At 39.6% G+C, this 15,084-nt stretch overlaps 1 protein-coding gene across 32 annotated transcripts in view; it reads left to right on the forward strand.

Annotated features, from left to right (window-relative positions):
- Positions 1-15,084, forward strand: part of AFDN (afadin, adherens junction formation factor) — a 117,068-nt gene that overhangs the window by 78,075 nt on the left and 23,909 nt on the right. For all 32 annotated transcript variants that reach the window (XR_011724876.1, XM_071738845.1, XM_071738859.1 and 29 more), the window contains 2 exons: positions 14,425-14,490; positions 14,644-14,717. Coding sequence is in view for 31 of the 32 variants with exons in the window: in XM_071738845.1 (XP_071594946.1) it covers positions 14,425-14,490; positions 14,644-14,717 (140 nt within the window). In the remaining variant the exon portion in view is untranslated. The remainder of the gene's footprint in view (positions 1-14,424; positions 14,491-14,643; positions 14,718-15,084) is intronic.

Raw genomic sequence — 15,084 nt, forward strand, 5'->3', positions numbered from 1 at the left:
CCCCTTCTGGAGGTGTTGGATGTTTTCTTCCAGCAATATTCCTGCAGCTTTATGAGCTTTTGCAATAGGTGTATGGAAATGGAGCTGGGAGGAGTGGTCGGGCATGGGGAACAGTCCTGCTTTTTGTTGAGGTCGTGTGCAGAATTTGGTTGCTTTAACCCCGAAAGATGTTTTGATGTTAAAAGCTGCCTGACTCCAACCACACTGTGGTTCAAGTTTTTATGAAATCCAGATGATCTGGAAGCAGCGTGTGCATGCAGTTTACTTTAAAAATATATCACTTTTTGGGGAGCTTTCACATGGGATTTTTTTTTTTTTTTTTTTTTTTAGCCATCTGAGGGCCAGCACGTTGCTTCCTGTTTAATTTGGAGGGGTTTTTGTCTTGTGCAGAAGAGCTCCCTTTTTGGGTTTTTGGGGTTTTTTTTTTTTTTCCTAGCAGTTTTCAAAGTTTAATAAAGCCTCCCAAGTAAATGGCAGTGGGAGCAGCAGAACGCATTACGTAAGGCTCTGAATATTGTATTGGTTCTAGCTGGTGTTGATAAATGCTCCACTGTGTCATAGCATCCAGCTCCCAGTTATCTTGATGGGTATCTTGGAAAATCCAGCAGACTAGAGCAGTAGCTGCTGTTTGAGGGCTGAAAGAGAAGTGGAGAATTGTTCTTTTTCTTTCAAGGCTCTGTAGTCCCGGAGATCAAAATGTGGTTTTCTGTTGTTGGAAGAACAGAATCCGTGGTAAGTCTGTTCAGGTTTCTGTTGGGACTCTCTCTCTTTATTTTTTTTTTTTTCCTCTGAAGTTTTAAATGCTCTCCCTGTACTTTTTCCTCCTCTCTTGCTTGTTTAAACCTGCCAGCAGTTATTTGTTCGTGTAGCAACAAAGTTAATACAGCATGCAGTTAAATCTAGGCAGATCTTCCCAGCTAACTTTTCTAAAACCTAGAAGGAAAGAACTAATTTTTTTTCAGCTTGTTCTTCTTCTGCCCTTCTCAAATTCGTGGAAGTGACTATTAATATTTAAAAAGTTTCAGGTGTGGTAGCTGCTGTTGTACTGTGGCAGAGCATGAACAGCATGACCTGTGATCTGTTTGTCATACGAGTTGGCTTTAATCCAGGCTCCTTGAAAAGTCTCTTTTTTTCCTTAATAAAGTCTTAGAAGATTAACTTAAAACTGACAGCCCAATTTTTGAAGATTTTTAAATTCTCTGTAGGTGCTTCTGAGAAGGTCAGGAGATGCAAATTCATTGCAGTCAGGGTACAGAATAGTGCATTTAAATTATGTTTGGATTCCTCCTGTGCAAAATAAAGGATTCTCATGTTCTGCAAGGATGACAGAGAAGGTTCTCTTGGTGAATTTTTGCATGCTGGTTGTGTTCATTAGGATGCTGTGATCTGGTTCTTTGCAGTGTGGCACACTCCTTCCTGCTCCTCAGTCATCTTTTATTAATATAACAAAAAAAGTGATCTTAAAATAGATACAAGTGCCTTAAAATATACAAGTGCCTTAAAATACTTGTGTAATTTAGTAAAAATACTAAAATACTTAAAATACAAGTGCCTGGGATGTAAATAAAACTGTATTTTCTCAGGTTTTTTAACTAGCCAGGTTAAATATTTTTTAAACTAGGCTGAGGTGGTTCTAAGGTGTTGCTGTTTAACCTGAGTGTGTCAGTTCATCAAGAAATATCCTGGGCAAGGGGGTTACTTTTCTAAAAGCAAGTGTGTGGCATCTTTGCCAAATAATACAAATTATTTCTGTCTTGCTTGTTCTTAAAGTTCAATTAAATCATTCTAAGTTGCTTTATTTTCTAAAGCCTTGCTCCTCATTTTATGTTTAACAATCAATTTAAGGTGCTGAGTTTTGTATGGTTTGGAGACTCCCAGGAATGTCAGTTTTAAGGTGAAAATTTTCTGGAGGTTTGTACTACAAATGTCTTGTAAGTGATGTATGTGGAAGGGACAGGCTTAAACATCCCTGTAATATATTTTTTTTCCCAAATTTGGAAATTGGGTTTATAGTTAACAATACTGGTAACTTTATAGACAAATTTGATTCTCTCTGACCTGCCTTTGCAAAGAGAGCTGATGGAAACATTTTTAACTATTTAAGGACATTTTTTGCCTTTCCCTCCCAGCATCAGTTCATTGAAATATTTGATTAAGTAGATTTAGGAGTTGTTGTGTCTTGGTTTGGTTTAATGTTCAGTACTAATTCACAGCAGCAGCCTGAACTATGATGCTGCTTTAACAAGCTTCTTAGGAGGAACTGGAATTAAAAATGAAGCATTAAATTGTCATTTCCAGCATGGATTTCTCAGTCTCTCAAGAATGAGAGTGTATAACCTGCCAGTTTTGTCCTCATTATCAACAAATAGGTAGTTCTGTGGTAGCAACTTGCCTGGTTTTGTTGATTCAGGGTTTCCAGACTGGTTTTTGGTTCAATCTTTGGTTGAATCTTTTGGTTCAATCTTAAAGATCCCTTTAATATATTTTTTCCCAAAATTGGAAATTGGGTTTATAGTTAACAATACTGGTAACTTTATAGACAAATTTGATTCTCTCTGACCTGCCTTTGCAAAGAGAGCTGATGGAATTCAGGGTTTCCAGACTGATTTTTGGTTAAATCTTGATACCTTCTGGATGTTCTCTAAACTTCTGCAAGTGCTTTCATATGCTGGAATCAAGCTCAGATTTATGCCAACCCCCTGTGAGTTTTCTTCTCACTAGCTCTGAGACCACAGTTTCTGTGTGCTTCTGTCTTTTTTTATTATTATTATTCACTTTTATTTAGATTGATAACTGCAAATGGATCACCCAGACATTTGCATCTAATTCCTTCTGGAACAAAATGGGGTTTAAAATCCATGTTCTGATGCTTCCTGGGTGCAGGCACTTGATATCCTGCAGAACACTTCAGCTACAGTTCCTCCAGCAAGAGGCTGCATTCTCACTGGCATAAAAATAAGTAACAAAAATGCATTTTAGTACATGTTAGGACAAAAATTGGAGAAGAGATGTAGGTGCTTAATATTAAGTGATAGGGTGCAGACTGATTCTGGGTTGAGCTGGATCCATCTGAAACTGCAGAGCAGCATCATGGGGGGGGAGGGTTTGGTATTAATTTGTCCTTAGATAAAGAGCCAAGAGTGATAGTTTTGTTTAGTTTTTAGTTTAGTTTGTAGTTTAGTTTGTATTTTATTCTATATTTTATTATATATTATATTTTACATTTTGTTTTAGTTTTTGTTTTAGTTTTTGTTTTAGTTTTTGTTTTAGTTTTTGTTTTAGTTTTTACTTAGTTTTTACTTAGTTTTTTCTTAGTTTTTACTTAGTTTTTCTTAGTTTTTCTTAGTTTTTCTTAGTTTTTCTTAGTTTTTCTTAGTTTTTCTTAGTTTTTCTTAGTTTTTCTTAGTTTTTCTTAGTTTTTCTTAGTTTTTACTTTGGTTTTACTTAGTTTTTACTTAGGTTTTACTTAGGTTTTACTTAGGTTTTACTTAGGTTTTACTTAGGTTTTACTTAGGTTTTACTTAGGTTTTACTTAGGTTTTACTTAGGTTTTACTTAGGTTTTACTTTGGTTTTACTTTGGTTTTACTTAGTTTTTACTTTGGTTTTACTTTGGTTTTTTTTATTTTTATTTTTATTTTTATTTTTATTTTTATTTTTATTTTTATTTTTATTTTTATTTTTATTTTTTAGAACAAGTGCAGAGTTGCAGAAGGTTTTTTTCCCAAAGTAGGCTCCCCACTATGTCTTGCCTGTCAAGTCCTCTCCCCAGACCAAGTGAAGGGAACAGTGTTCCAGGATCTGCAGTGCAATTTGATGTTGGTCCATAACTAAACACTGATCACAGAGCATTCCCAGCAAATATTCCTTCAGCAGTGAACTCCTGTGTGGGGACACAGAAGTCAAGCACCCTGTTCTTTCAGCCCCACAAAAGATTTTCTCCTCTGAAACAAAAGAGAAAGGGAATCAAATCATGTGTTTGGTTCCTTGTGTCAAAAATAAATGCAGTGTGAATCTGTTGGAGCATCTGTTGTGAATCTGTTGGATTCCACGTGTGAATCTGGTTGGAGCATTTCTGATGATAGAAAAAGATTCCTTTTCAGAAAGGCTGCTGAGTAAAACTTGCTTATTCTCTCAGGGATGTCAGACATGGAGCATTTTCCCTTTACTTTTCCTGTTTCTTGAGAGCAAGATGAAAACCCAGGTGGGGAGGAACTGTTGGGTGCTTGATTCCAGCCTCAGAATTTCTGAGACTTTAGGCCAATGGCTTTAGCAGAGTCACTGAGGTTGGTTTGGGTTTCATCAAAGGTAGATTTTAGAAGCACTGACTTCCCAGAAGGTGAGAGAAATCTTGTCAAATTGATGGTTTTCTGTCTGGCAGAGGAGGCAGGAGAGCTGCTGTGCCTTTTGAATACCAAAACTTGGGCTTTGGTGATTTTTGGTTGGTTGTTTAATCCATATTCCACTAAAAGGAACAACAAAACTCTGCAGTCCTTTCTTTGAGGCTGTTTGTAAATCAAACTTGTGGGTATAAACTCTCTAGGTTCTCAGATGCTTCAGAGTCCCACGAAACTGCCCTTTACCTTTCATTTTTTATTTTCTCTGAATAGTAAGACACTTTTTTCCCATCTGTTCTCCCACCAATGCAACTTGAAGCTACCACAGAATCGTCCATCCCTGTTAAACTCTCCATCTGTGTCTGAATAATATTTTTATCACCAAAGTTGGGATCCCCACCAGCTGCTGTAACCTCAGCTGGCAGGCAGGTTTCACACACACCAGGCTGTTCACCTCTTCTGGGAAGGATTTTGTCTTAACAAAAAGACAGATTTGAAAGCTTTGAGGCAGCTGAAACCTTTCCTTCCCTGACAAAGTGAGGTTTGGGTTTGTTTTTTTTCCCTCATCTTCAAGGCCAGAGAAGTTTGTCCTCATTGGAGACAGGAGCAGTAGCTACAGAGTTGGTTTTTTCTTATTCCTCTGGGCTGGCAGCAAGTAGCTCAGTGAGTCAAAATGTTGTGTGTTTGGTACAGAAAGGAGATAAAACAGAATCAGATCCAGACAGAGCCCACAAGATGCTGCAGCTTTAGGGAATGGGAGTGTCTGGGGGAGCAGAAACCTCTCTTTTCCTTTCCTTTCTCCTCCTGGAGAGGACATTTGTACATTGGTGTTCTTGAAAGTGCTTACAAGCTCAGGTTATTTACAAGTTTCTGGAGTAATTACCCGCTGGGGAGGTCAGACTGAGACTTGATTCTGTTGCATGAACTTGCCTTTAAGGCTATTTATAAAAACTTAGAGATCTCTGTAAACTCCAGAGGCTGCAATCAGAGAATTAGCCCTGATAAAAATCAGTAATACCTACTCTGGGTGTAGGCAGATAAAAGATTTCAGGCTCTTATCAGGCTTGGGAGTTACATTTCTGCTTTGTTTTGTTTAAACAGAGTCGCAGGGGTTCGTTCTGGTCTTAAACAGTTTCATTTTGAGAAAAATACAACAGAAACTTAAGAGAAAAAGCCTGACAGTGTCATTCTTGAAATGTTACAGGATGCAAGGTCCTAGTATTTCAGGAAGGTGTATTTGACTGTTTATATACACACCTGATTGTTAAAATGAAAACTTTAAGGTTGGCATAATTACATGGCATCCAAGAAAGTCTTGGAAATTCCTTAGATTTTAAAAAAATGGTTTCTGTGAACCACTGTAGTGTTTTGACATGTAGTATTGGCACCTGGAGCCACTTACCCTGCAATATTATTTTGGAAAGGTTGGTATCTGTATGGCACCTTTTTGTATCTGTATGTACCTTTTGGTATCTGTATGACACCTTTTTGTGGATTCAAAGTGTAGCTGGAGAGTGAAGGATACTTCCACTTCAGGAATACTTTTCCTATTGTTATATCTATGAAGCTTGAAACTCTTTAAATAATAATATATTTAGGACTAAAATCCTTGGATCAGTATTGAAAGGTCATTAGGAAGACTTCTTTGGATTTGGTGGGAATAAAAGTAAGTTTTTAATACATGGAGCATGATAAAAAAAATATTTGTTCTTAAAGTGTATTTTCTTTTTCTTTAATGAAATGGGATTCTGCCAGTCTCTACTGGAAGCCATTCATCACTCCTCTGCTCCTGGAGTGATAAACAAAGTAGATGAAGCTGAGCAGGTGTGGGCAAACTGTGGTTCAGAACAAGTAACAACAAGACTTTAATGTTAATTTTCTGGAGCATTACTGGTTTGGTGAGGTGCTTTACCTCCAGATACGTTTTGCAGATGCATAATTTTGTCTCATGGTTTAACACTGCAATATTTTATTTTTTTTTTTTCATTCCTAATGACTGGAAAAAGTATCTTTGCTATAGTTTTCATAGTTCTAAGTCTAATGACAGATATTGAAATAACGAGGTCATTACCCAGACCTGCTCAAACTGCAGGGATGTGCCTGCATTTGGGTTTTTTGTGGTCCAGCTGAGCTGGTTGTGGGATGTGGTGTTTGGGGAACCAGTGGAACTTCATTCCCACTCCCATCCCTTCCCACTGGGATTATGGGGGTGCCACCTCACCAGTGGAACCCCATTCCCACTCCCATCCCTTCCCACTGGGATACTGGAGGGGCTGCCTGGTGTCTCAGCACATGGGATGGGATGGGATGGGATGGGATGGGATGGGATGGGATGGGATGGGATGGGATGGGTGTTTCTCCTGGGAACCCAGCTGTGTGCTGGTGCTCACTGGAAGGAGCTGCCTCTTGTTTCCACCATCTGCTTGTCCTGGCAGATACCAGGTGGGAAGGAGGAGCAGGCAGGGTTTCTTCTCCTTGCTTTTCATGCTTCTGTGGTGACTGAATCACCAGCTCGTGGGCTCAGCTGGGAGGTTGCCACTGGGGAAGGACTCGTATCTGATGTTCCTGTTCTGCTTTCCATCTGTCATGCTCCCATTTCATGGCTTTTGTAGGGGATGGGAGCCAAACTTTCCTCTGTGGGTTACTGGCAAGGGAGCCTTGCAAAACTCCTCTTGTGACATAGCAACAAAATCTCTTCTCCTTAAATATTGTCTCGTTTTTATTCATTTGTTGCTCCCATAGTCTTGTGAGTCCTCAGTTTTGCTCTCCTCTGATAAAAGTGTTTGTTTCTTTGTTTTTTCAGCTCAAGGTAGTTTCTTTCACTTCCTTCTTCATTGGTCTGATTACTCCACAGAAGTGTCTGTAATGATTTAAAATGCCCCCTCTTTTATTTTTATAGTGCTTGGAGTCAGTTTGGAAGCAGATGTGCTGAGTGTTGGATGCAGCCCTGTTAGAGCAAGGAGGCTCTTGCAGAAAAAACCTCTCTGAAAACAGAGACTACTGTACACTGCTGTGTGCTCTGAGAGGTGGCCCAGAGGATGAGCAGATGTGATGGAAAATGACTTTTTTCTTGTTAGATTGGCTCAAAAACTGAGGCCAGATTCCATTAGCCAGCTCTGTCCTTTGGTTTCTTTAAGCATGGAAATTTTTGCTGTCAAGCAGAGAATCCTACCAGGCTTAAAAGTGGCAAATGCTCACAGGGAGAGCAGGTAGGACATTTGTGCCTGCCCTAAATCCTAGTTAGCTGAGCATATTTTTAAATATATTTTTTTTATGCATTGCATGGATGATTGGCTGTGTTGGATCATCTTTGTTTCCCTTCTCTCCTCCTGCTCCCAGTAAATTTCCAGATGTTTTTGAGACCACAGTGTGTGCGACTTGGAGAGTGGAAATCCCAAAAAGAAACTTAGTGTTTGGGGGGATTGTTACTTTCTTCACCTTCCAGTTGCTCTTCTAATGAGGGAATCAAGTGTTAGACATCTTCTTTCATTTCCCCCCTTCCTCCCTCATGTCAGAGCTTAAGAAGGTTCCAGCAGCATTGTAGAGCTTGAGGTGCCACTGACCAGGGGTGCCAGAGCTGCTCTTCAGCTTTGGGAATTGCCAAAATTTTATAATCTTTCAGGTCCTTCAGTCAATTAATGTGTTCATTTTACTCAGTAAATTATTTACTAAATTCTTTTGTACCTAGCAATGTGTCCTGGATCCTAGTTTGGTTTTTCCTGGTTGTCCTACTACTTATTTTGAGGAGATTTATAAATAAACGTTTGCAGAATTCATGTTACTTATTAATTCCCAAAATATACACCCTTAACAAGTACTTGTTCTGTATTCGTAGGGAATGGATGTTTATAAAACCATATCTGTGTATATATATTGATTTAATTTGTATTTTACATGTAAAAAAATTTTAAGAGTTGTGTCTTGGGTGAGATTTTAATGCTGACTTTTTTTGTTGGCTCTATGAGATGGAGAGTTTTTTTGGAAGAGCTGAAAGCTCTGACATATTTTGAGATCAGGCTCTCTGGATGCATTATATGCATTGAGGTTTGGGGTTTTTTTGGTTCTGTGTGTTGGGGGACTGCTAAAACATCCTCTGAAACAAATAACTAGTGCTGGTTTTTCACTCTTACACGTGTATTTTATAAAAGATTCAATTTTTAGGGACTAGTGTGGGCAAATTGCTTTTTAGTGTTTTGGGATGGAGTTCCAGAGTTCCAGAACTGCAATATTCATTTCATGTGCAGACTTTGCATGCAGAAGTTTCAGGGGCAGATCCTATGCAGGGTCTGCCCAGATATTTCAGGAGCTCCCTTGCCAATTCAAATCCAAAACCACCAGAAAAAAAAAAAAATGTTTTGCTCTTACAGCTTGGAATGTAGCTGAGCATTTCTGAGCAGTGCCTAGACACAATAACACAGGGCTTAATGAGTACCTCCTCAATTTGAGTAATTTGAATTTTTTATTTCAAATTTTATTTAATATTCAATTAGATTTGTGTGGACTACACACCCCATGCCCTGTGAGCAGCCCTGTGCAACACCCACCTATCCTCAGCATCCAACTGTTGAATAAAATTAGGAAGCTTCTCAGTTTAATTTCCTTGCTTTTATTTTTACCCTCAGGTTGTCAATTCAGGCTCCATCTTGTAAAAATTTTCTGACCGTGTTTTTGTTCCAGGATAAGTACTATTTAGGACTAGGCTGCCAGGACAAAAATCAAGGTACCTCACCCTCTTTTTGAGGGTCCCCCACTGGAGATTGTTACACACTGAATGTGGGGCATGGAGTAAAACCAGAGCTAAGTGAAATACAACTTCTGATGAGTTTTAATTTCTGTATTTATTGACAGTGTCTCACTTATCCTCTTGAGTAGAAATCCTTTTATTCTTGCTGTGTTTCTTGGAGGAGGACTCCTTGTTTATTTACTTTTTACAAGGCAGGCTGATGACTCAAGTGTTTTCTCATTCTTTTCTTCATTTAGATGTAGGATAAAGACCTGAGTTACCATTCTAAGCAGTCTTCTGGATACAGAAGTATCCTGTGCTTCCCTCCCAAGGAGGAGGAGAAGATCTGTTAAAATTCCACCTGAATAGGACAAATATCAATCAGGTTTTTCATTCACATCAGACCCCAAACTGGCCTTTTTCCTGCTTATTTTTCTGAAAGGAAGAGCCAGGAATTGTTCATTTTTTAAACCTAAGAAAATCTACCCATGTTTCTACCATGCTTGTGAACTTCCATATTCATTTTAATTAGCAATACAAAAAAAGGTCCAACTCAGTGGGTGTAACAGAGAATATTTCAGTTTAAACACTGCTCAAGGACTTCCCAGAGAGCCATAGAATAATTAGCCTCATGCTTCACTCTTTGGTGAATAGTGTGATTTTTAAACCAATATTTAAACCATTTTAAATTCCTAAATTCTATTTGGGATCACCTGTTGGTTTGTAAAGCACCTTTGAGCAGTGTCAGCCACAGTGATCTGTGAGCCTGTCGATCACTTTTGATGGAATTATTGCTGAAGTGCAATTCCCAGTTGAAAATTGTGGCTGAGAAGTGTAGCTGTTCATTTGGAAGCAATGAAGAACTAGCAGTAGGTTTTTTTTGGTTATACACCTTGAAAAATATTCCTTAAAATTATTATCTAAGGGAAATTATTGCCCATATTTTTCTTAAAAGGTGTCATTTCACTTTGGGGTTGTGGGAAAACAATTATTCAGTTGTGGAAGGAAAACATAAATTGGTAGCACTTGACAGTTTACTGCTGTGAATGAGGCTTTAGGATTTTCTGTTACTTTTTGAGAAATAGTTGTAAAGGTTTGGGAATTTTGTGATTGTTTATATAGAGTCAAGAAAATGTGCTCTAGGGGAATTAATTCTGGGGGTATAAACCATCTTTTTGTGCTCACTTCTGTTCCTGCTTTCCAGTAAGCATCTAATTTATCTGCAGTTATGTTCTTCTCTTTGGACTGACAGCTTTACAGGTGCCCAAGCTTTGGTTATTCAGGACTGGAAACAATAAAGGGAACTGAAAAGAATATTTACAGTTTTCTAGTGACTGATACTCCCAAATCCTTGCTCTGTTGTGGTTGTGGGGGAAGAGTTTCAGTTATGTTGACCTCTGCATTCCTTTGGAAAAAAGCAAGTTAATAAGTAGTTAGCAAATAAATGTTTTCAGTTACTCTGAAGCTTAGGGTAAAAGTTTAGGGAAGATGATGAGTGAACTTTGAGGTTGCTCACTGAGAGCTCTTCCCAAGGATAAGTGGGAGCAGAGGCATATTGTGGGGAGCAGATGGGAAAGCATGTGAAGTGGGCAGAGAAGGAGCTCATTTCTCCTCATAACATGTGAGGAGATGATGAAGATGTCATTTGGGATGTCATCTGGAGGGAGATTTATTTGACATCATTTTTACTTGTTCAGAATTCATGAGTTTTGTATTAAGTGGGATGACTTGGAGCTATCACATCTGCTGTAGGCTGGGTAAAAGCCTTAAAAAAAGAAGGAACAAAGCAAAATGTAAACTCCTCCACAGGATCATGAAAAATTAAGGTTTAGAGTATAAGAAGAATTGTGCTCAGAGCAAAAATCCATCTGATCTGGTGTCCCCCAGCTGTGGGGTGTTTAGCCAGAGAACAGAACACAACAAGTGTAAGGTGGTTCCTCCCAGTTTCCAGCTTTCTGTAATGTCAGAATTTCTGTCTCTGAAACTTTTTTCTGCCTGTTCACACTTAGGAACAAAACTGCTGTAGATGCCAGACAGTTTCCCAATTTAATTATGAAATCCTATGGAAAAGGCATGTTTGGTTTGTTTAGGGTTTTTTTTTTTGTATTTTTTTTGAGGGGTGAGTTTTGGTTGTAGTTTTTTGTTTTGGGTTGTTTGTTTGTTTGGGTTTTTTTTCAGAGGGAGGGTATTATTGTTGAGTTTTTAGTGTGTTTTTTTTTTAATGTGCTAGCTGATAGGATGAATAGGAAAGCTTTGTCTGTTGGCTGATTAGAGAGATGATGAATAATCCAATCTGTGCCACCCATAATCCATAGACCTTCACTTCCTCAGTTGTTGCTGAGCTGAGGAATCCTCTCCAGGAAGGGATTCCATATTTCTCATCATCCTTGTTACCCTCTGAGACTCAGAATAAGAAGAATTATCAACAGTTTTCTCAATGAGAACCTTTTAGATGTTTGGTGGCCACAGTGGCTGCTGGTTTGTTCTTTTCCATCAGTTCTGTTGCCTTCCAGATCACTGAGCTGATGTTTCAAGACAGCTCTGCAAGCAGTGACCAAAAAGTTCTTTATCAAGATGTTAAAGCCAGTTTAGAAACTGCTGCATGGTTATTTGTGCAGTTGCAAACCAGTGCACATATTGCAGGCTTACACAGAAGGCTTCAACTTCATTATTATGCTCTAATAATCATAACCAGGAATAAAAAGGGTAATCTGTATGGATATGGGGTGTATGGAGTACCAAACCCACAGTCCCTTGGTTCATCTGTTCACTGTTCCAAGTGGCAGTGCTCTGCCCCAGACTCACTGGTTTTTACCTGAGCTTTGAAGGTATCAGGCAGATCTTTGATTTACTGGACCCCAGGGGGATGGGATTCTTGCTGCTGCCCTTTGAAGTTAGGACTGAATAAAAGCAGCATCACTCCCAAGTGGCTTCAGAGTACAGAAACCAAATCAGCTTCGTTTTCAGTTCCCAGCAAGGGGAGGAAACTCATCCTGCTCATTCAACAAGGGGAAGTGTAGAGTTTTGCATTTGGGGAAGAACAACACGATGTCCCAGTATAGGTTGGGGGCTGAGCTGCTGGAGAGCAGTGGAGGTGAAAGAGACCTGGGGGTCCTGGTAGACAAGAAGATGCCCATGAGCCAGCAATGTGCCCTTGTGGCCAAGAAGGCCAATGGCATCCTGGGGTGCATTAGAAAGGGTGTGGTTAGTAGGTCAAGAGAGGTTCTCCTCCCCCTCTATTCTGCATTGGTGAGGCCACACCTGGAGTATTGTGTCCAGTTCTGGGCCCCTCAGTTCAAGAAGGACAGGGAAGTGCTTGAAAGAGTCCAGCGCAGAGCTACTGAGATGATTAAGGGAGTGGAACATCTCCCTTATGAGGAAAGGCTGAGGGAGCTGGGTCTCTTTAGTTTGGAGAAAAGGAGACTGAGGGGTGACCTCATCAATGTTTTCAAATATGTAAGGGGTGAGTGTCAGGGAGATGGAGTTAGGCTTTTCTCAGTGGTGACCAGTGATAGGACAAGGGGTAATGGGTGTAAATTGGAGCATAGGAGGTTCAAGTTGAATATCAGAAAAAATTTTTTTACTGTAAGGGTGACGGAGCCCTGGAACAGGCTGCCCAGGGGGGTTGTGGAGTCTCCTTCACTGGAGACATTCAAAACCCACCTGGACACGTTCCTAGGGGATGTACTCTAGGGGGCCCTGCTCTGGCAGGGGGGGTTGGACTAGATGAGCTTTCCAGGTCCCTTCCAACCCCTAGGATTCTATGATTCTAGGATTCTAGGATTCTATGATTCTGCTGGCAGTGCCCCTGTGGGGACCAGTCCCTTACAAGAGTGGAGCAGAATATCAGATTTTGGACCAGTAAAATACATTTTCCCCCATTATTGCTCCAGCTTTTAGCATCGTGTGGTCCTTCTCCATTTTGTTTTTAGCTTACCTGGTGTATTTTCTGTATGGCAAACACTTGTCTTGTTGTTTGCCCTTTTTCTGGAACCCATAGTGAACAGCACGTTGATTTAGGGCTTCTCTGACCTCTTCCATTCCTTGTGAAAATAATTTCCTGTCCCTTGTTGAAGCAGTTGGTAATACACAAGGATAAATTCCTTCTTCTGCTGCATTGTCCTGGAAGTTTGGGTGTTCCGTCAGCCAGGTCATCCTTCCCCAGGTGCTTTGTGGCTGCTCTGGGGGGAGGAAACAAACAGAGATTTGTGAAGCATGGTTTAATTTTTCATTCTGTTTATCCCAGTTTGCATTTCTCGTAACTTTTAACTGATTTTTCTGGGCGTAAAGTTAAAAATATTCTGTGGTTACCTTGATGTTGCTATAAAGCCCTTTACAAACCAAACAGACAAAAAAGAAACTAAGCTTTTCAAATTGCCCTTATATTCTTTCCAGACAAAGAAAGTGTCCTTGCTTCAGTTATTTATTGCAGGCTTTCTCCTTTGTTTTGTTATGGGTTTTTTTTTCCTCTAAATGCAGTTTAAGCAATTATGAAACACTTGGGCATGTAGAATGTTCATCTGGAATTATGAGACTCAAAGTAATTCCTTTTTTTTTTGTGGTTTTTGATTAAGCATTTGGGATTAACTGAAGATTTAATGAATAAAAACGAGGTCATTTACCTGCCTAGAAAACCATCTAGAACACTTTGAATAATCTTCACCTTGATATTTCTTTGACTTCATTAGAATGGTGGGAGCAAGGAATGCATTTGCTGGCAAAACATGGGGGTGGAGGGAAGAGTTGGAAAAGCTGGAGGGAAGAAGAGGAGGAGGAAGTTGCACGGTCATTAATAAAGCACCTTGGGAGGTTGTTTTAGGAACCAGTGTTGGATTTAAATGCTCAGCTGGTAATTTATCCTCTGCCTTGGCCAGAGCAGATCCTGAGTAATTGTCTTGCAGTGTGAGGGATAATTCCAAGGTTTGTGGTGCTAACATTGATCTGAGTGGTGTCTTGTGGAGTGGAGCATGTGGATGAGGCAGCAGCATGGCTTGAGGAGATGCTTGTGTTCTCCTTGTCTTGAAGCTCTTGGTTGTCTAGCAAGAAGTTGACTGTCAGCAGTCCTCTGGGATACTTGGAGCAGATGTTTTATGAACAAAATAGCATGGGTTTGCAGGAGGATTAAATGTTGGCTTCTGGCCACGCTTGCAGGTTCAGGAGGCCTAATATTAGAATTTTCTTTCGACATTAAATTAATGTAACTCCCTTCTGAATAATTGTTTTTTAATAATTGGTGGGGCTTTTTTCTAGTTGGGGAACGTAGACAAGTAATGAGGACTTAGAGATTTACATCTCCATGCAAAAGTCTTCTTAACACTTGTGGTGTGCTTAATAAATGTAATAAATGAACATTTCTTTCTCTGTAGGGTGCTGGTCAAGACAAACTTGGAATATATGTCAAGTCTGTTGTGAAAGGAGGTGCTGCAGATGTGGTTAGTAATATTCTTACACATCAGTTCAAAGGTAGAAAGACCCTTTGGCAATGCTTTTAAATCCTTGGCTTGCTCCTAAGTGTGAATAATTGTTTGTTTGAGGGATTATTTTAATTTAGACTGAATTTCCTTCTCTCTTGGTTGTGTGAGCAGGATGGTCGTCTGGCTGCAGGGGATCAGCTGCTCAGTGTGGATGGACGAAGCTTGGTGGGGCTGTCCCAGGAAAGGTACCAAAAAAAAGATAAAATAATAAAAAGATAAAATAATAATTTACTGTAAAGGGCTGAAGATCGTGGTTTTTACAAGTTAGGCTTGGTCTTGGCTTTTTGTAACTGCCTCCTGATAACCTGAGGAAGAAGTTGAGCTGTTGGTGTAGTGTTTTCTGGATGAGGTTGTCTTACACACGTGGACTTTAGCTTAGAGCAAAAGTTATTTAGCTCTAATTTTAAATATTTTGCCCTCTGACCTTTAACTGCTAAAGCTGGAAGTGGCACTTGCCTCTAGGTGTTGTCTGTTTAATAAGAATATCTTCTAGTTGTAATATTCTAATATTTTTTGCAGAGAGATTTGATGATTAAGGGAGTGTTTTGTCAG

This window comes from Heliangelus exortis, chromosome 3 (genome assembly GCF_036169615.1).
Source record: "Heliangelus exortis chromosome 3, bHelExo1.hap1, whole genome shotgun sequence".
Taxonomy (NCBI): domain Eukaryota; kingdom Metazoa; phylum Chordata; class Aves; order Apodiformes; family Trochilidae; genus Heliangelus; species Heliangelus exortis.